The following is a 21,062-nucleotide window of genomic DNA, read 5'->3' as shown; positions in this document are numbered from 1 at the left end:
TCGATACGAGGGTGTCTTCAGAATTTATGTTTGGAAGGGGGGGGGGAAACTTTCACCATGTCCTGGACAGGATGTTGTGTCCTCAACATGGTTCGGAAGGGATTTCTACTGTAGTATATAGTATTTTTAACACATGCTGCGCCCACAATTTGTTTTGTCATTCACACTATCTCATCTGGAAGATCTCGTAACAAAAGTGAAGCATGTAAGGACGAGACGGAGAATGAAGGCACTGTCATGGACACTCCTGATTGAAACACATTGTAAACCCTCATTAAAATCTATAGTTTTTCCTTAAAACCTTAATTTTGTTGCATGTTCTTTTCCTTTATCTTAGCCAAATTCCAGGACGTTGCCTCCTCTCTTCGAGATTTGCAGGGCAGTCATTGAAACAAGGTGATTAATTTTTAAGAAATTGTGGTGCGAGTATGGTGAATAATATTTAAATTTCATTTTCTTTTAATTTCATGTAATTTTTCCATTAGTTTAAGGGCATTTTAATGATAATTTTAAATAGATTTTTAGGTCATCAACATCTGCCTCCAGGTCATGAGTTTTTTTTTTTTTAATGAGTTCTCAGAACCGTATCTTTGGTTTCTTCTTTCGATAATGTACGTCTCCTACACTAAAATCTTAAGTGTTGAAAGGGAACATAATTCTGTAGTGGAAGTCTATGACTTGCTCATGTCAGTTCTAATTTCTTTGCAGAATACACTGAAAAATGAATTCTTGCCACTAAAAGTAAAATAGTCATTAAATTCATTTTATGAAAATGGGTTCCATACAGAATGGAAATGTAATACATTTCTATGAAATTTGCATACAATATCTAAACAAATGGTCAAAACCTATGAAAGAATTTAATAGCTTTCAATGGTTGAAGCTGGAGCACATAAAAAACATAAAATGGATGACCTATTGACATGCATTGAATTCTTACATTCTAAAAATGTCACTATTCATGATTCTAAGCTATTTGATCAATTCTGCAATGTACAAAGATACGGTTTGCCAATCAAGTTAATTTTGACAAAGATTTAACTTTAGATAAACAATGGTATGAATTCTTCAATTCCAATAGTTCTGCGAGCACTGAACCTTTCTCAGAACTTAAAAAAAAAAATGTTGATTCTATTTCTCTATCCCAAGTCACAATGGAAGTGTTGAGGAAGTATTTTCCCTAATATCTGCTCAATGAACGAAACAATGAAATCGCATGCTAAAGGAGACAGTCACAGGTATCATCATTGTGAAATATAATTTCAAGGACATGTCCTGTGAACAATTCCATAGTTATTTGCTACAAAATAGAAGTTTGTCTCTTCAGGCTCTTCTGCATAAAGTGGATTCCACCAATAAGTACAGATGTAATACTGATCCAGCAACTAGTGAGAAAACGAAGGTGAGCCATTTTTTATCTTTAATTTTGTTCATACCAGTTTTTAAAAAGTCTTCCTTTTTTCAACAGTGTCCTCTTATTTTAGATTCCATGTCCTCCTATAGAATTTCTTCTCATGGTAACCCTATGGATAAATAACAATGTGTGAAGGTTCCTGGATCGAATCCCAATGTCGGCAGTGGTAAGTAAATAAATTGTAAAATTGTAAAGTAATGTATGTGATTTATTTATACTATTAGAGTGTAATTGTAGATATATAAAGATAGAGAAGAGAAAGATAGGATAGAAGTAAAGGAAAGTAAGTAGAGAAGGAAGAGGGAGAGAGGAGATAAGAGAATAATTTTAATTAAGTACTTATATTTCGGTAATAGTGACATCATACCTTTTCATTGCAACTTTAAAATTACCCTTGTTCGAAGTTTGTTGTTCATACTGATTCAAGATGAATAGTTCGTTACGTGTTTGCCCATTCAGCTTTTTTTTACTGTCCTCATTTCTACTTCTCACATTTTTAGTACCTCCTCATAATGTAGTCTATGTTTTTTATTTTAATATATCTCTGACCAGTGGCGACAACTTTTGGAAAACAATAGGTGGAAATAAATCTCACAAGTAATAATGATAACACGACAAATTATTGGGTGGTCTCATGTCTTACAAAATTCATACTGCAGTCCATTGTGGTAACATTCTGCTGAGTTTGTAGTTCGTACAGTTCGAAATTGTGGTGCTTTAGCCCAAAATTCAGGTGGGAATGTTGATGTTTAGATATAGTTTTCCAGAATATAGTGAGAAGATTCAAAACATTCACTAACAAGAGGAGTCTCTGATATTAACTCTGCATAAACATCTGACATTTCTGATGCTGGTAAACAGGGAATACCAAAACATAAAAACTTTTAACCACTTTCGAATTTCAGACGTTTTGTTCCGGAGCTCCTGGTTTGATATATTGTTTCCTTTAATTTTTCGAAGCCAACTCTGTTCTAAGTGAAATTTATAATCTATAATGTTAATACTGGGAAAATTAATTTTGGCAGCATTGTGTGATACTACAGTAGCGTGCAAATTAATCCGAACACGACATATTTTTACATATTCTGTCATTGTTGGCCTCACAGCTGCTCATACCGCTTTAATTGACATCTGTAGTACGTGTAATTCCATTGTTGAAGATCTATCGTTATTATTTTTTTTATAATATGTGACATTTTGCCTGTCATTTTGTACTTATAAGCATTTCAGTTGTGTTGAAGACTTAATACTGCAATCCTGTGTACATTCTGTCGTCTTCACAAATGGATACAACTCCACGAAAATGGTCTAAAATTATAACATTAGCAGAGCATTCTTCTATGACACAGAGGCAAATTGCTGCAGAATGTCACATCAGTTTGGCTACTGTTAATTCGATCATAAAACTATACAGGGAAACTGGATCCCACCCCAGAAAAAAGGAAACTGTGGCCGGAAAAGGAAGACTTCACCTGCAGATGATCGTTTAATTGTCAGGAAAAGTAAATTAAATCTTAGACTAACTGCTGTCGACCTAACCCGCAAGTTAATGGCTACCACTGGGGCGAATGTTCACATCACAACAGTGCGGCGTAGGCTTTTGGAAGCTGGACGAAGGGCTCGTAAGCCTATTAAGAAGCAACTGTTAACCCCTGTTATGTGCAAAAAACGCTTAATGTGGGCAAAATTACATCAACACTGGACAGTGAATGACTGGAAGAATGTACTTTTTTCCGATGAGTCTCATTTCGAGGTCCACGGCCACCGTGTTTCTTACGTATGGAAAGGATCTGAAAAAGTAACAGCAGCTCATCTCCAACAAGCACCCAAATACCCCCTAAAGTAATGTTTTGGGGTTGTTTTACACATGAAGGGCCTGGAGCATTAATACCTATCAAGGGAATGATGAATTCTGACAAATATATTCACTTATCGGAAACCAGAATCGTACCCCAGCTGCAAAAATCATTTCCGGATGGCAGAGGTTTGTTCCAACAAGACCTGGCACCATGCCATACGTCTCGAAAAATTACAGAATTCTTCAACAAGAAGAATATTCAGGTACTCCCCTGGCCAGGCAACTCACCCGACATCAACCCCATTGAGAACTTGTGGTCAATTTGCAAAAGAAGAATGCAAAAAATGGATTGTTCTGCAAAGGAGAAGATGATTTCTGCCCTCATTGGTGTTTGGTTTCGCGATGAAGAAATGAAGAATATTTGTGGGAAATTAGTGAAATCCATGCCAAATCGTCTCAGAGCTGTTATTAGGAACAAGGGAGGCCACATAGATTACTGAGGTATGTCTTAGATCCTTTTTTTTTATCCCGTTTGAGTGTTTTTGCATAAGTAATTACGTTATTCGGATTAATTTGCATGCTACTGTATTTCATAATCTAACAAAAGCTTTGAAATGATTATCGCCTAACTTACTTACTTTTAAGAAACCTGGAGGTTCATTGCCGCCCTCACATAAGCCCGCCATTGGTCCCTATCCTGAGCAAGATTAATCCAGTCTCTATCATCATATCCTAACTCCCTCAAATCCATTTTAATATTATCTTCCCATCTACGTCTCTGCCTCCCTAAAGGTCTTTTTCCCTCCAGCCTCCCAACTAATACTCTATATGCATTTCTGGATTCGCCCATACGTGCTACATGCCCTGCCCATCTCAAACGTCTGGATTTAATGTTCCTAATTATGTCAGGTGAAGAATACAATGCGTGCAGTTCTGTGTTGTGTAACTTTCTCCATTCTCCTGTAACTTCATTCCTCTTAGCCCCAAATATTTTTTCTTAAGCACTTTATTCTCAAACACCCTTAACCTATGATCCTCTCTCAAAGTGAGAGTCCAAGTTTCACAACCATAAAGAACAACTGGTAATATAACTGTTTTATAAATTCTAACTTTCAGATTTTTTGACAGCAGACTGGATGATAAAAGCTTCTCAACCGAATAATAACAGGCGTTTCCCATATTTATTCTGTGTTTAATTTCCTCCTGAGTATCATTTATATTTGTTACTATTGCTCCAAGATATTTGAACTTCTCCATCTCTTCAAAAGATAAATTTCCAATTTTTATATTTCCATTTCGTACAATATTCCCGTCACGAATCATAATCATATACTTTGTCTTTTCGGGATTTACTTCCAAACCTATCTCTTTACTTGCTTCCAGTAAAATTCCCGTGTTTTGATTATCGCCTAACTGCTTTCCTATATTTGGAGACATTTTCTTCAGGAAGCACCACATGTTGGTATATATTTGTGCATTAGCATTTGGCAAAAAACAAATAACCACAGAAATACTGAAAGCATTAACACACGAATGTACGGTGTACATTTGAGCCTAATGCTCTATGAGTGGTTTCAGTTTTTTTCTTGATCACAGTCTTGCTCGAATGCAGAGATCTGTAGCTTCTTTTCTACACAGCGATTTAGCTGCATCAGTTACTACTTTTACACATCTTTCAACGGCCTGAGTGTGACATGGCAGATCTGCAACTTCTGTATCAGATATTATGGCTGTCGAAATTAGAGCCACATTTCTCCTCAACAAACCTGTCCTGAAGATAATTTTGGTAGAGACAAGCGGGCCTGAGCAGCAGAAGTCTTCGATTTGAAGTCAGAATCCTAACTACTTCACTGCTGTTCCAAGTGGTGCGAAGGTGAAGACTCAGAGCTTGTAACTGATGTCTGTTTTTCTCTTCCTCGGAATCGAAGTCATATTTCTTCACACTGATGGCGAATGAGCGTCTTCCCTTTTAAGTTGTCTTCGTTATCACAATATCGATATTACCAATCATCATATTTTGTTAATTTCTCTGGTCTATTAAAAAGGACAGTTCTATCGATGGAACTTTCCTATTTAACCCACATTCACAGAGGCTTTTCAGATCCGAACACTTACAGGTGCACACATCAAACAGATTTCGAACTTTATTAATAAAAGAAAGCTTGCTCATGCGCCCTTGAGGTTGGCCCACTTCGTTTGTGCGATTTGAGAATATTCTGATATTTACTATGGTATAATTTTATCATTTTCACCACTCTACGCTTGTTGATGGCAGGAAGACAAGCTGCTTTCCAAACCTCGGTAAGTTTGACAGCAATTGCATAAGCAATGTCTTTTACTGAAGGGTGTTTTCCACCTAGTTCATTTGTCTTTAACTCTCTGATCCAAAGAAAATGTGTTATCACATCCTTATAGGTTGAAAGTTGCGACTCTCTTATCGGTTCTGGTGTACCAAACAAAGTAGCCTACTCTTATCATACGGCGAGTGTGGAATTCTTTTTTTCCACTCATGACAACGCAGGCATAAAAGCTATTACATCTACCACTAAATCACTTATATAATACACGATTTCACAGGAACCACAGCGATACAAACCTGGCCAGCATAGCTTACCAAATACGACTTCTGGGCAGACACTACCTTGACTGCCAGATGCTTCCCTTATTGTATACCGGTACTCTATTTGCTTACTTTTAAAAGATCTGGCTGATGGGGGTAGCTGTACAGATATACAGACTGTCGTTATAAGTTTTACAAGTATGCGTTATAAATTTGAATCTTCAATATTGATGCAGAGACATAAGATATTGACTACATTTATTTTTCTTTCTCCTGCAGTCTTTCTGCCACAAGTCGTAACTTTTCCGCAAGCCACTTTCAGTTTAAAAAAAAATAATTTTCGATACACCCTAATGAATACACAACAATATTCTGAATGTTGCGAAAAATTGAACACGTCCTCACAAAGAATTGTTAGGTGATAGGGAAAAACGGACTTCAGATTTGAAATCAGCATATGGCAATTAACTAAAATCGCATATTTTCATTTCTATGAGCTACAAAAAGTTGAAATTTTTTGTACAGTGTAATTAACCCAGTAGATTCTCACAATATAAAATACAATTTAAGAGTTAAACATATTTATGAACAAGAAAAATGAAATGGATGATGAAAAACTAAAACAAATAAATCTGAAGACAAACAAATCTAAAACAAATCTTAAGATGGCCAACATCAAGCTGAAACTAGTCATTCATTAGGGTAAATTACCATCTTAGTTTCAATTAACACAGTGAAGTTGTTCATATAATAAGTTTACTAAATCTTTAGTGATAAAAGTGTGTAATAAAGATGTATATAAATTAAAAAATAGCTTTAGTTACAATCGATGAAAGATACTATACCCTAAATCTGATTGATGGTGAATATAATATAGGTTACAAACTGATAAAAAGTAACACAACATGACAATGCTGGAGCCAGAGACGGATTTAAGAATAATCTAAGTAGGCTACAGTTTACAGTGGCAAATTTTAGGAACGGATATTTTTAAGAATGTTTTTACCTCCGTTTTAACAGCTAGGTTTACATAGAGGATGAAAGATTGTTGACATGATTATGGATCCCAAACATCAATGGTATTATCTGTAAGAGGGGAAATCTAGTCACTCATTATCGCCTGATAACCATTCACCTGAATTCAGGAATAAAATTGTTATTGTGAACTTAATTTTTCATTTTTAATGGCGATTTGAGAACTATTTATGTTAAGAAATGAATGAGGACAAACTTTATGCTCTAGGTATTTTTAACATTGAGTCGCAGATTGTTGAGATAATTGGACTATGACGACCTAATAAATCAATAATTTGAAAGTCAAATGTCAAGATGTCAAAAAGTAATAATCTAGGTTTTTTGGCCATAGCTGAAATGCATATGCACATCGATTTGTACAGTAGCCTATGTTCACAGACTGTAACATCTGACCCTTCACATATGTATTGCTCCATTCCTGCAAGACATAATATAAGCTCATGTGTTATAAGAGAGTGTACTGAATAAACGTATGTGCTTGTAAACAATGAGCTTATGGACTAATTGCATAGGATCCTAAAACAGAAAAGCAATTCGAAATCGAAGACACATGATGGGCTGAAAAACTAAAGAAGAACTTGATAAAGATAAAAAATAATATCAATATACGAGGCCTTTGACTTCTATGGATATTTTACATATGATGATGATGATAATGATAATGATTATGAAAAAAAAAATAATAAATAATAATAATAATAATAATAATAATAATAATAATAATAATAATAATAATAATAATTTTTATTTTTCAAAGTGAAGTACACTAAGTGTTAATTAATTACAATAATTACAAATGAAACCCTGAATACTTTGTATGTAAAATGTATTACATTAAAGCTTGCAGGTTCATTCCCAAATCTGATTGGGATTAGTTGTCTTTACTCACAATCAGTCACATTGTGTTAGAGTCGTTGTCAAAAGTTCATTCATTGAACAGACAACTTAGCCTACATCTCTCTGGGACAGTCTTCTCACACATCTATAAACATTTTTTTCTTATTAAAGGTCCCAATATTTGTAACAGTGATGGAATGGGAATATTATTATTCAGCAAATATTTAAAAAATTTTGAAGAACACAGAGAAAATATTCCAAATTCTACATTCCAATTAGAATGTATTAGAAAATAAAGCACGAAGTTACTTTTTGGTGCTATAAATTATAAACAAGTTTAGAAAAAAGAGAATGTCGATATTTAGTTTGCACTCTAATGCAGGAAGTTAACTGAAACAGATATAGTTAAAACTGTTCATAAAATAGTTCTATTATAATTACTGCCATAGTGTTCATTTACTGCAAAGTCTGCTTCGTTAGCATAGATCTATCTTCAGAATTGTGTTAGAAATGGATAGAACGAAATGAAACATGGACATTATGAATGAATGGAATAGTACGTGAATAACTCGATGAGTGGATAGATGAATGTAAGGGAAGAAAAGAATGACAAAGAGGAAGGAATAAAGAAAGAAGAAATAAGAGAAAGAAATAAAATAGAAATGAAAACAAAGATAAAAGTGGGGTACAGGAAAACAGAAGAATAAAAAGTGAAAGAAAGTTAAAGGGGCAGAATGAAAGAAAAGAGAATAAGGTGAAGGTGAGATAAAACATATGGAAAAGAAAGAATATGAGGAGAAGAAATTAGAAAAAAACGAAATCATTTTATAATTCCCACATTTTCATTCTCACTTTTGATCTCAAGGCTAGAGAGTAAAAAAAGCAAATATTCATTACCAATTACGCCATTAGATACTCTTTGGGGAAGCTTCAGCCCTCGAAATTTTCTTTAAGTTCTCCCCCTCAAAGAAATGTTTCCAGATATTAATTATTGTTTTCATACAACTACTGAATTTCGTTCGAGTGAAATACCGACAACAATTTCGAAATTAGTTTTACATCGCTTATTATTTGTTGTTGGTCAACTGTCTGACGACAGGTCTGAACCTCACAAGGGTTACCAAGAAGGCACCACTTATGAGGCAACTAGGCCAGGAGATAATGGGGTAGGATGGCCAGTTCCTTTCCCCCTCCGATGCAGACATTACCAACTAGCTACATATTACACTAGTCAGACTTCAGATGCATACAAACAATTGTTTTTCCTCTGACATATCATCAAGTGAGATGTACTACCTGATCATAGATTTACATGGGTACATCAGAATCTCAATCAGAGAATCGATTATTATAAATATTATTAACGAATTGTTTAAACAAAGAAGTTATTTTTAGAAGGAATGATTTCTTTTCAGTGTTACAGTGAATATTTTAATTAGATATCTTTTGATATTCTTCCCAATTAAAAACTTATAGTGATACCCCATTCCACACTTTCAAAAGAATACTAGACTCTAAGATCTATAAGATATTGACTAAACCAGTGTTGATAAGACAGAATTTATGCATGGACTGTTAAAAAATTTAATAAAGAACAACTACCAACAGCAGAGATTAGATAATTATGTGAAAAGGTCTCGTTTTCGATCATAAATGGAGATAAAATATTTAAGAAGAATTAAGAATGCAACCAATTTTGAAGTTTGTTCATAGTTACAAATTTAACTGGACTGAAACATTATGTAGAAAGGATTTAATTTCAAAACAGCTTTTATTATAAGTATTGAAGGAAAATAAGTTTATGACGACACTAGAAAAGATGGAAAGTGACTGTAACAGACCACATGAAATAGTGAAAAGTTGATAATATCTACACAATTTCATGAACAGGAACTGTACATACTGGTACTTCCATGAACTTTCAACTTTCCGATCTTGTTACACCCTTCTACAGCCTATGTCAATTTATCTATTACAAATCACGTATATTCTGCTCTTCCGCTCTGTTCTAGATTGTACTTTTGTAATTTAATTTTTATTTATTATTTATTCTTTTAATTTCCAGGATTGAAAGTGTAGCAGCATGAGAGATTATATATTTAATTAAGAGTTTCATTATCAATATTATGATCATTAACAAAAACAGGAAAGTCCTGCAATCCCTTACTCTTTATATGAAGGAATAATTGTAAGTTAAAAATATTTCTTTAGTAATATAAAAATACATCAAATTGTAACAATTATTTAATGATCAGATATGATATGAAACTCTGAGTTCCAAAAAGACCTGAACTGGACACACTGTTGAGATCTTTAATCTAGATGAATATGTTCATCTAAGTTTTTTATGTTCTGGAATGCAGAATTCCAATTACCAATTCCATCACTGTTTCATTATAAGAAACTTTACAATACATCTACAAAAATAAGATAAGACATATGTCACTGCTGTCTTTAAAAATCTAAGCAAAAGCTTTTCAGTGGACATGTGCCCACAGAATCTTAATACTAAGTACAGAAACATTCACACATGCATCCTAAAACTGACACTGTCCATTGCACTGAACTGAATGTACTTGTACTCTATCGTTCATGGTCAGTATCAACAATGCAGCTTCTCTCACACGAACACAAGCACGCGCTCTACACAGAGTTGGCCGGAAGTCTGAGATGCACAAGTCTAAAGCATAACTAGTACTAGTTACAACTTGCTACATCATGTGGTTTGCTTTCGACCCAAACTCTCCGCTTCTTCCACAGTATCTGGCAACTTCTGGTTCAGTGTTTCAGGAACCAAGAGAATCAATAACCCAGATGCGATGGAAATACCACCAAACAGGAAGAAGGGCAGCGACTTGAAAATCTGAGCCTGAAATTGATAAACGTTATTTGTGATAGAAATAAATGTTATGAAAAACATTTCACTTTAATCACAAAGAAAGAATTGAAAGTTAAAATGAGTTTACTACAATATATTCCTCATTTACTGCTTCCATTTAAAACTGCTGTGAGGATTACCCTACTTCTTGTGCATTTTTGGTTGCCCTGCAATTCTCAATTCCACATTTTCTTCTCGTAATCAGTAAGATTGTCTAAATTTCAACAAATCTCCAAAGTTCCAAGGACTGCTCACAATACCAGTTATAAAAACAATTCTAATATGTCAATTCAATTGTGTAAGAAAATTGTTACGGTATTTTGTTATGAAACTAAGAAAGGTGTGTAAATTAAGGCAAGTAATAAAGATGCTTTTCAAAATGTATTATTCTATTCAGTTTACACTAGGCACTTTTGACTCTTTTCCAATCTCTGTTAAAGCAAACAAAACATTATACTAAAATAAATTTATAACAATACAGGCAATGTTCCTTCGAACAAATCAAACTGTCTTACATCCAATAGTGAGGTTAGGGAACATAAACTGCAAGAACTTAAATCCAAGTGATCGGCACAACAAAACCTCTTCATAAAGCCAGCTTTACGATCGAAAGCAGAAACTATTGCACCATTCAAAGTAAGCCACCTTCTTGCGAAGAAATCTAAACTGTTTAGTGATGGTGAGTTTCTTAAGGACACGTTTCTAAAAATATCAGATGTACTTTTTCAAAGTTTCAAAAATAATCTCTACAACTTGATGAATCCACAGATATTAGTGATATACTGCTCAAATTATTTTTATATGCATGGTGTTTAGTGATTTTTATCTCAAAAGAAGAAATGCTTGATATGATTTCTCTGAAAGAGAGAACTACAGGCCTGGACATATTCCACCCACTGATAAGCTTAAGTTGCCTCTCTTTACATTAGTGTCCATTACAAAAGATGGAGGAAAATCTATGATTGGTCATGTTAAAGGTTTCACTTCATTATGCTGGAAAGATAATGACTTTCCAGATTGTTTTAGTTGTCAATGTATCATTCATCAGCAAGTAGCTACTGATCAGTGAACTTTTAAACACAAAGAGTGTGGTGGACATAACCTTCAATATTGTAAATTTCATCCGAGGACGATTTCTTCAAAGGTGCCTGCTTAAGATGCAACTACGTGAAAAAAATACAGATTTAATATTACATATAGATGTAAGGTGGCTCAGCCGGAGTAAGTTTCTCCAAAGATTTCGTGATTTATTGAGGGAGATTAAAACATTCTTGAAAGAAAGGGGAAATGACAATCGAAAGTTTGAGGATGTGGTGTGGCTTTGCGACTTCGCATTTCTGATAGACAACACTGGCAAACTTAGTTCTCTGAATCTAGAACTCAAGGTAGATAGAAGACAGTGGATGACATGATAGGCTTGAAATGATGATTACTGATCTTCAACAAAACAATTTCGACCACTTTCCAAACTTGCAAGATCACAAGCACAAATTGGCAAAGATTTTCAGGACTTTGAATCTAGATTCAGTGACTTCAAAAAAATCAGAAGATATTATTCAATATCTTTCTTTCCCATTCAGACATGACTTAGACATAAAGAACATCGCAGGAAAAATCAGTACCTTATGATCTTCTTCATGGATAATGTATCTCTTAAAAATTACATAAGAAAACTTCAGTGTGATATGTTCTTAAAGACCCAGCGATCAGAAGATGAATGTTTTGGAAATATGTTTCCCCGAGACAAATATAAAAATGTTACAAAATGCAGTGAAATGTTGCATTCTTGCTTTGAATCAACATATTTGTGTGAATCTGCATTTTCATATTTAAAACCAACAAAGACAAAACATCGCTCCAGTTTAACAGATCTGTATTTGGAAAGTTCCTTGAGACTGGCCCTGTCACAGTATATGCCTGATTTTAAAAGCCTGGTAGATGACATGAAACCAAAATCGTCTCATTAACTTGGTACACTATCTTAAAATACTGTGTCATTTGTAGACCTTACCCAGTGTTTTGTATTAAATATAAAATGCATGAATAAATCTATTTTGATTTGTATGTAAACTTTTTGTATTTGTAGTACTGAGAAGGGGTCAGTGGCAGCCACTCTTTATGTGCTGCAGCACACAGTTAACTTTCTGTCCCTAGCACAGGGGCGGCTCGTCCATAAGAGCTGCGGAACTGCAGCACTCCCTGCTTTGACAGGAAAATAAAAATAATATTTATTTTAATTTTTAGAAGAACTGTTACAGCTTTTACTGGTAAATTGCTTTATATTTCATCTGGCCGGGAATATGTACTATTATCTTATGCATAATCTTTTTGCGCGTCGGCTGTATTGGAATTGACACTGCATTCAAAGTCGTCCTGGGATCTGCAGGGTGGTCAGCTCATAGTGTGTGTATCTTGCATGGTCAGGGGGTAGAGGGGTGAAGGAAAGCAGAGGGAAACTGCCACTGTTTAAAACCCATATCTCGCTGCAGTGGCTTGCAGAGCCAGGCCACAAGGGATCTTTCCTCTCCTCCAACACCGCTATTGTAATGCTGCGTCAAATGGATTCTCTATTCCCTTGAAACTTAATGACAAAATTTTTATTTTCTTTTCACATACTTACTGTTGTAGAATCTTATCGAGTTAATATAACGAAATTAATATTCTCTTTTGCCTTATTATTACGTATATATCCAGCCTCCAGCAGAACCTAATATTTGCCTTAACTCAAAATGATTGCACGAGTAGAATCCTTTTTTTGATATAGCACATAAAATACGAAAGAGACTTCTTTTCCAGTTTTAAAAAATTGTTGACCATCAGTATATCTGAGTGTTGCTTTGGTGTGACTTCTTAATACCGTAACTTAACCAGCGCAAATTTGCAAACATGAGTGTGTGTGTGTGTGAATTACAGAATATTAATTTTATTTTTCTCAACTTTCCCTTGCGGAGAATATTGATGTAATGAAGTGAAATTAAGGGTCGTCCGTTACCCGACTTAAATCTTACTTAAGCTTCATCCAGCCGAAATAGTGCATACATGTAAAGAAGTATAACAATGAAATTTACGCTAAGCATTTGTGGTTACGTGGATGTGAACAAAAAAAAAAAAAAATCTGTATTTTGTTTTCCTTGCCTCCTCTTCGGTGGTGATGCTGCATGGACTAGGAGTGGTGTGACAGATTTAGGACATTTGCCCCTAAAAAGCAAAATGCACAAATCTTCGCAGTCTCACCTGAAAAATGTTGTTTCATTGGCTATGTTACGCAACTCATACTGCTGTGCAATTAAGTGAAACGAACAGAACAAACATTCTCAAACATAATCAAGAAATGAGAAAAAAATCGTGAAATTATTTAGAAAAAAATATTGATTGTATCAAATTTTGTGGCCAATATGAACTTCCCCTTAGGGGACATGATGAAAAAACGATTCGAAGAACCCTGATGTGTTTCGTGGGTTACTACAGTTCGTGAGTAATCTAAACGAGCCTCTCAAAAATCATTTGGAACATGTCACTGTTTAAGGTTATTCTAAGATAATTCAGAATGAACTGGTAGTTTATAAGTTGAGTGTCTGCCGATCTGAAATTCAGACTGAAATCGATGGTATTAGTTTTTCTTAGGGATTAACAAATGGTCCCACAGACATCTCCCAACTAAGTCAGGAAGTTTTAGTTTTTCGATATGTAGTGCATTTATTTTTGTCCTATACTTATTAGTAATGGTATCAAGAAGTGAAATTTGCATGTACCGAAATTTACTGCAGCTCTCCCAATCCACAAGTTCACGAGCCGCCACTGCCCTAGCACAATCTTATTTATTTTTTCTTTCATTTGTTTTACACGCTCCAATGTATGAAGTATCGGGAACTGTTATTTTCTATAGCTTGTGCGTCGTCTGGAAGTCCCAGTCAGTAATGTGTGTTGACTTCCTTATCGCAATGGACAGCAGTGAAATGCAGCAAACCTTGCACATACACACAGAGCTTATATTCTTTTGATGTATGACGTAATCTATGGTTTCTCATTATAAATAGTGTGAGCTGCAAGAGTAAGCAGTGAGTTAAAACGACTCTTTCCCATTGGCATTTTATAAAATCTACAACCAATCAGGAGCGACTGTCTATTCTTAGATGGGTTATACAAACTACAAACAATGCGGATGTCACGACATCTCTAAGGAGCAGTAGGGTACTATTTGTGAGTTTGTGTCTATTTTATAAGTCTTGATCATAGAATGTAGGGTCGACTAGTTTATTTTTATGCTAATTATTAAACTTTATGGGTGTCAGACATGGGCTCTGTCTACAAAGCAATATGTAGTGATCCAAACTTGTCAGAGAAAGATGCAGAGGAAAATACTAGGAGTCACGCTGAAAGACAAGCTCCCTAACGATAGTCTACAAAAACTGGCCAACACATCCAGTCCAGCAGAACGTGCCATGATGACGAAGTGGAAGTGAGTGGGGGCCACGTGGCGAGAATGGAGCACTCAAGATGGACGCACACAACCACCATGTGGGACCCATGCATCAGAAGAAGGAACCAGGGAAGACAACGACTCAGATGGGCGGATATGTTTGTGAAGACGACGGGTAAACAGTGGTCAAGAAAAGCAAGGGACAGATCTCAGTGGAAAGAATTAGGACTAATACGAATTAGAAATAGTTAGGAATGTTACAGTGTACTGGTATAGTGTTAATAGGTTACAATGACAACTAGTGCTAGATAGTATACATTAGTTTTAAAGATATACAGACCGACAAAGAGAAATCTTGCCTGGAATGACTCACAAAGTGAGTAATAACGAGTCACCCCTTTTATAGGAGGCCTTTACTTTTCATGGGACATAATGGCTAAATTCATTCATTCATTCATTCATTTACAATTCATTTTTATATTTCAATATGCCTAGTGAATTATTAAATAAGTATATAATAAATTTTCAATCTTAAGACATATCAACTTGCAAATGTTTATTTGCTATTTAATAAGATATATGAACGTTTTCGCCATTTGGGGCATCTTCAGATGAAATACATACATAACACACGAACATCATCTACGCAAATTATCGTATACCCTACGACAATCCTCAACTAATGACTATTCTTAAAATCTATTTTATCAATCATCATTATAAATTTTAACATTATTGACAAATTTTAATCATAATTGTATATTTTATTTGTAACATGAGCTATATGTATAAAATATCCGTCCAATTCAATTTCAAATCTAAAGATTATATCAACAATTATCCTGTATTATTTCATTCACATTTTACATAAAGCTCATGAATCTCATGCATTGCATACATACATTGTTCTTTATTCTTGTCATTTGCATAATTTATTATTATAGGTTCAGATTATATGTTTTTGTTATATCTGAAGATGCCCCAAACGGCGAAAACATTCATATATCTTATTAAATAGCAAATAAACATTTGCAAGTTGATATGTCTTAAGATTGAAAATTTATTATATACTTATTTAATAATTCATTCATTAAACTTATCTGTAAAACTGAAACGTATTGTTTATAACATTTATTACTAGCTTATTTATATGTACTATATTTAATAAAATTTAATTAAAAGATGCTGTACCAGTACTCCTATTCTACTCCTTCAACCTCTGACAGATGGCTTGAATGCACTGAAATGCTATTCGAATTTAAAATTTTCGTTGTTGGTTGCCGACATGGAGAAGTTCAATTCCAAAGTGATTGACAGCTTCTGCAGCAATAAAGAGCGCGGTATGGACTTCACACTACACCACCAGTGAGTAGATCAACCAAATTTTAACGACTTTTTTAAAAGTGAATTTTCTATACTCTCATTTTCAGCCACAAGCCACCACTGGAAGGGATTAATAGATATAAAAGCTTGCAGCTGGTCTTAACGGGAAAATGTAGATCACATCATGAAACAATAGTTATCCTTGAAAAGGATTTATATGCCATTTGAAATGTTTTTAGTTGGTCATTTAATATCCATGGAATTGGTGATAGCAATATGAGGCCGAGGATTTGCCACGGGATTACTTGAAATTCGCCTTGCAGTTGGGGAAAACTAAAAACCCAGAGAGATAATTAGCCCATGCAGAAATAGAACCTACATTCGGATATTTATTTCCTGAAGAAATAAAAAAAAAAGTGAGACGTTTTCACAAGAGTATGATTCACTGGACCATCTCTGATCATTAAAATGTATGCTTGACTTTTGTTATACTTCTCATAATTCTTGTGTTAAAGATGCTATAATTAATTCAAAGAGCCCAAAAGAAACATTTCAATACCGGTAGTCGTTGATTGTAAGCTGATGCTCGCTATAAAGGAAAAACACTTATTAATACTTACAAGTAAGGGACTCTGAGGTGCAATAATGGAACCAACTCGTCCCACCATGGAGCATGTGCCCAGCATTGTGTGTCGGAGTTCAGTTGGGAATAACTCTGCAGTGAACACGTACACAACTGTGAAGGCAACAGTGATGGCAAATTTGCCGGCCAAGAAGATGATCAGCTTTAACGTATCGTAATCTGTTGAAACAACAAATAAATATGATTATTTGAAATGTATGATTTCTAATATGGCAAATACGGATACATTTTATAAAACTTATATTTATCTGTTTTAAAAGAATGCACACTTCAAACCTATATTTTAACACCATTGGATACAATGATCATAAAACAGTATCTTTGGTAACAACATATATTATGGTTTTGAATAGAAGCATGTCACAAAATTTAATCTCTAAATTCATAATGATTATGACAGCTATCACCTACACCTAATCTAAAGTTGCCTGTCTCTATAATGTCTTATAACAAACATTCTCATGGCGGCAGATGAAAAGTTTTTTTTTTTTTTCTTCCACCATGTTAATAATTTCAAAACAAATGCTTATACAAATTTTGACCTCTCGGGATGAACTTTTGTATCTTTGTGTCATGTAAGTCTGCCGCCTGGAATTGGAACCAGTGTGTGAAAGCCATCTGCATCTTTCTGTTGATCTCATGGTATGACAAATGTCTCAATTCTGGTGGGGAATATGTTGAAAATAGCTCAACAATTGCTGTATCTATTGCAATAAATCTTTCCATGAAACTGTATTTTCTTTCTGTAAACGGCCCTAGTGAAACTTACTTTCTCGACAGCCCTCGTAATTGCTCTCGAATAGCCAAAATTTATATAAGCACATGTTTTGACATTATTAACATACCAGAAGAAACAAAAATTAACTTTTTTATCTGCTCCAATGAGAATGTTTGCTTGTTAGTTGTACAGAAAAAGAGTGTACTTAAATTCTACATACAGATATTTAATTACTTATTTGTAATAGATTTTATTAAATTTTACTAAAACGTTGTACCTACTATGTATTTTAATTCCGCATTAAAAAGAAAATGTATCTATTTCTACAAAACAAGAAGTCCAATTTTAAATCTTGTATTGCTTTCCAATATTTTCATGGTCTTATATAATTACCAGTTATCCTTTGAAAAGGTGGAAAATTTCAAATATTTTGGAGCAACAGTAACAAATACAAATGACAATCGGGAGGAAATTAAACACAGAATAATTAAATGTGGAAAATGCCTGTTATTATTTGGTTGAGAAGCTTTTGTCATCCAGTCTGCTCTCAAAAAACCTGAAAGTTAGAATTTATAAAGTAGTTATATTACCGGTTGTTATGTATGGTTGGTTATGAAACTTGGACTCTCACTTTTAGAGAAGAACAGAGGATAAGGGTGTTCGAGAAAAAGGTGCTTAGGAAAATATTTGGGGCTAAGAGGGATGAAGTTACAGGAGAATGGAGGAAGTTACACAACATAAAACTGCACGCATTGTATTCTTCACCTGACGTAATTAGGAATGTTAGATCTATACGTTTGAGATGTGCAGGGCATACTGTATAACATGTATGGGCGAATCCAGAAGTTCATATACAGTGTTAGTTGGGAGGCCGGAGGAGAAAGATCTCTGGAGAGGCCGAGACATAGATGGGAGGCTAATATAAAAATTGATTTGAGGGAGATGGTAGAGACTGAATTAATCTTGCACAGGATAGGGACCGATGGTGGGCTTATGTGAGGGCGGCAATGAACCTTCGGGTTCCTTAAAAGCCATTTGTAAGTTGTATATTATTACTGGTACATAAGTTCTTGTTTATGTAATGTATGATATGGTAATTATGATTGGCTAATTCAACTAAAACTTAATTAGGAAAATACACTTTCTAGTATACACTGCTATGTAAGTTTACATTTATCAAAATACATTCTGCTGAACCTGAGACTTTTTCACGTGAATGGAAATACAGATTAATAAGAACAGCACATCAAATAACATAGATACGAAATATATTTTAAAATAACTTCAAACGTAATTTATGCAAGATACAGGAATTATAGTCATCTTCCGAACATGTATTAACCCAGTGGTCAGTTGTAGTCCCACGTGAGTCCATCTCTTTGCTGGATGACAAATAGATCTTCCACAATATATCGGGACATATTACAGGATTTGTTTAGGAATGCATCCTCTCGCCATTCTTCCAACATGTCTTTCGCAATTTCGCCTTTGATTGTTTACAAATTGTAAATAGGTTATATTTTAAATTCGAAACAGGATTTCTTTTTTTATTTTCTTATCCAATTTTGAGACTCCTGCTTTATGTCTCATGAATTTCATTTCTGCACCAGTTATTTTTGAGGAGTCTGGTGTCATGACTTGAATTCATAAGACAAAACTGGAGTTTTGTAAGTCATAGTCGTTGATTTTTATAAGTTTTGATTCTCGTGAGCTTTTAAACTATGATGCTTTCGTAACTGAATATATAATGCTTAAGATTTCTATAAATTTAATACTTTTCTTCTGAGAATATCAATATCATGTGCAAAATCAATGAATATGCAAGGTACTTCCTTATGGCTTTTAAGGAACCCGGAGGTTCATTGCCGCCCTCACATAAGCCTACCATCGGTCCCTATCTTGTGCAAGATTAATACAGCCTTCTTCATCATATCCCGCTTCCCTCAAAACCATTTTTATATTACTGTCCCATCTACGTCTCGGCCTCCCCAACCATCTACGTCTCGGCCTCCCCAAAAGTATTTTTCCCTCCGGACTCCCAACTAACATTCTCTATGCATTTCTGGATTCGCCCATACGTGCTACATGTCCTGCCCATCTCAAAAGCCTGGATTTAATTTCCTAATTATGTACAGTGAAAAATACAATGCGTGCATTCTGCATTGTGTAACTTTCTACATTCTCCTATAACTTCATCTCTCTTAGCCCCAAATATTAGCCTAACAATACGAACCTTATTCTCAAACATCCTTAATCTCTGTTCCTCTCTCAAAGTGAGAGTCCAAGTTTCACAACCATACAGAACAATCAGTAATATTACATACCTGTTTTATAAATTCTAACTTTCAGATTTTTTGACAACAGACTGGATGACAAAAGCTTCTCAATCTAATAATAAGCATTTCCCATATTTATTCTGCGTTTAATTTTCTCCCGAGTGTCATGTGTAATTTATATTTGTTACTGTTGCTCCAAGATATTTGAATTTTTTCACCTCTTCTAAGGATAAATTTCCAATATTTATATTTCCATTTCGTACGATATTCTGGTCACGAGACATAATCATATACTTTGTCTTTTCGGGATTTACTTCCAAATCTATCGCTTTACTTGCTTAAAGTAAAATTTCCGTGTTTTCCCTAATCGTTTGTGGATTTTCTCCTAACATATTCACGTCATCCACATAGATAAGACGCTGATGTAATCCATTCAATTCCAAACCCTCTCTATTATCATTAACTTTCCTAATGGCATATTCTAAAGCAAAATTGAAAAGTAAGGTGTTAGTGCATTTCCTTGCTTTAGCCTGCAGTAAATTGGAAAAGCATCTGACAGAAACTGGCCTATACGGATTCTGCTGTATATTTCACTGAGACACATTTTAATTAATCTAACTAGTTTCTTCAGAATATCAACTTCTATAAGAATATTATATAAAACTCCCCTCTTAACAGAGTCATATATATTTTTTAAATCTATGAATAACTGATGTACTGTACACTTATACTCCCATTTTTCTCCAATATCTGTCGAATATAAAAAATCTGATCAATAGTCGATCTATTATGCCCAAAACCACACTGATGATTCCGAATAATTTCATCTACATACGGAGTTAATATGAATATGCAAGGTAGTTAAAGTAATTCAGCATTTCTAATAGAGATATTTGCTGGGTATGGTTTCCTTCCCTGTGAAAGCAAACTTTTTAATTTTGGCTAATGAAATTTTCATACCATAACTTTGGCTATTTTATCAAAATTATATAATGATAATTACAGAACATCTTCAAAGTTCCCAAGTAATACCTAGTCATCTGTAGTATCTAATTGGAATCTACTTATGACTGATATATTTTCAGTCTTTTATTATGAATCAAATGAGAGACAATTCACATCCCTATTGGACTGTTCGGTTAATAGATCTGCAATATGGT

At 34.4% G+C, this 21,062-nt stretch overlaps 1 protein-coding gene across 2 annotated transcripts in view; it reads right to left on the bottom strand.

The window, feature by feature from the left end:
• Positions 1-9,098: 9,098 nt before the first annotated feature.
• Positions 9,099-21,062, bottom strand: part of LOC138705839 (organic cation transporter protein-like) — a 230,006-nt gene continuing 218,042 nt past the window's right edge. For both annotated transcript variants that reach the window (XM_069834514.1, XM_069834513.1), the window contains exons 10-11: positions 16,886-17,067; positions 9,099-10,513 (exon numbers count right to left, since the gene is read on the bottom strand). In XM_069834514.1, the coding sequence (XP_069690615.1) occupies positions 10,361-10,513; positions 16,886-17,067 (335 nt within the window). In that variant the 3' untranslated portion in view covers positions 9,099-10,360. The remainder of the gene's footprint in view (positions 10,514-16,885; positions 17,068-21,062) is intronic.

Source organism: Periplaneta americana, chromosome 9, assembly GCF_040183065.1.
Source record: "Periplaneta americana isolate PAMFEO1 chromosome 9, P.americana_PAMFEO1_priV1, whole genome shotgun sequence".
Taxonomy (NCBI): Eukaryota; Metazoa; Arthropoda; class Insecta; order Blattodea; family Blattidae; genus Periplaneta; species Periplaneta americana.
The sequence above is the reverse complement of the archived record's forward strand: the minus strand, read 5'-3'. Positions and strand labels throughout refer to the sequence as shown.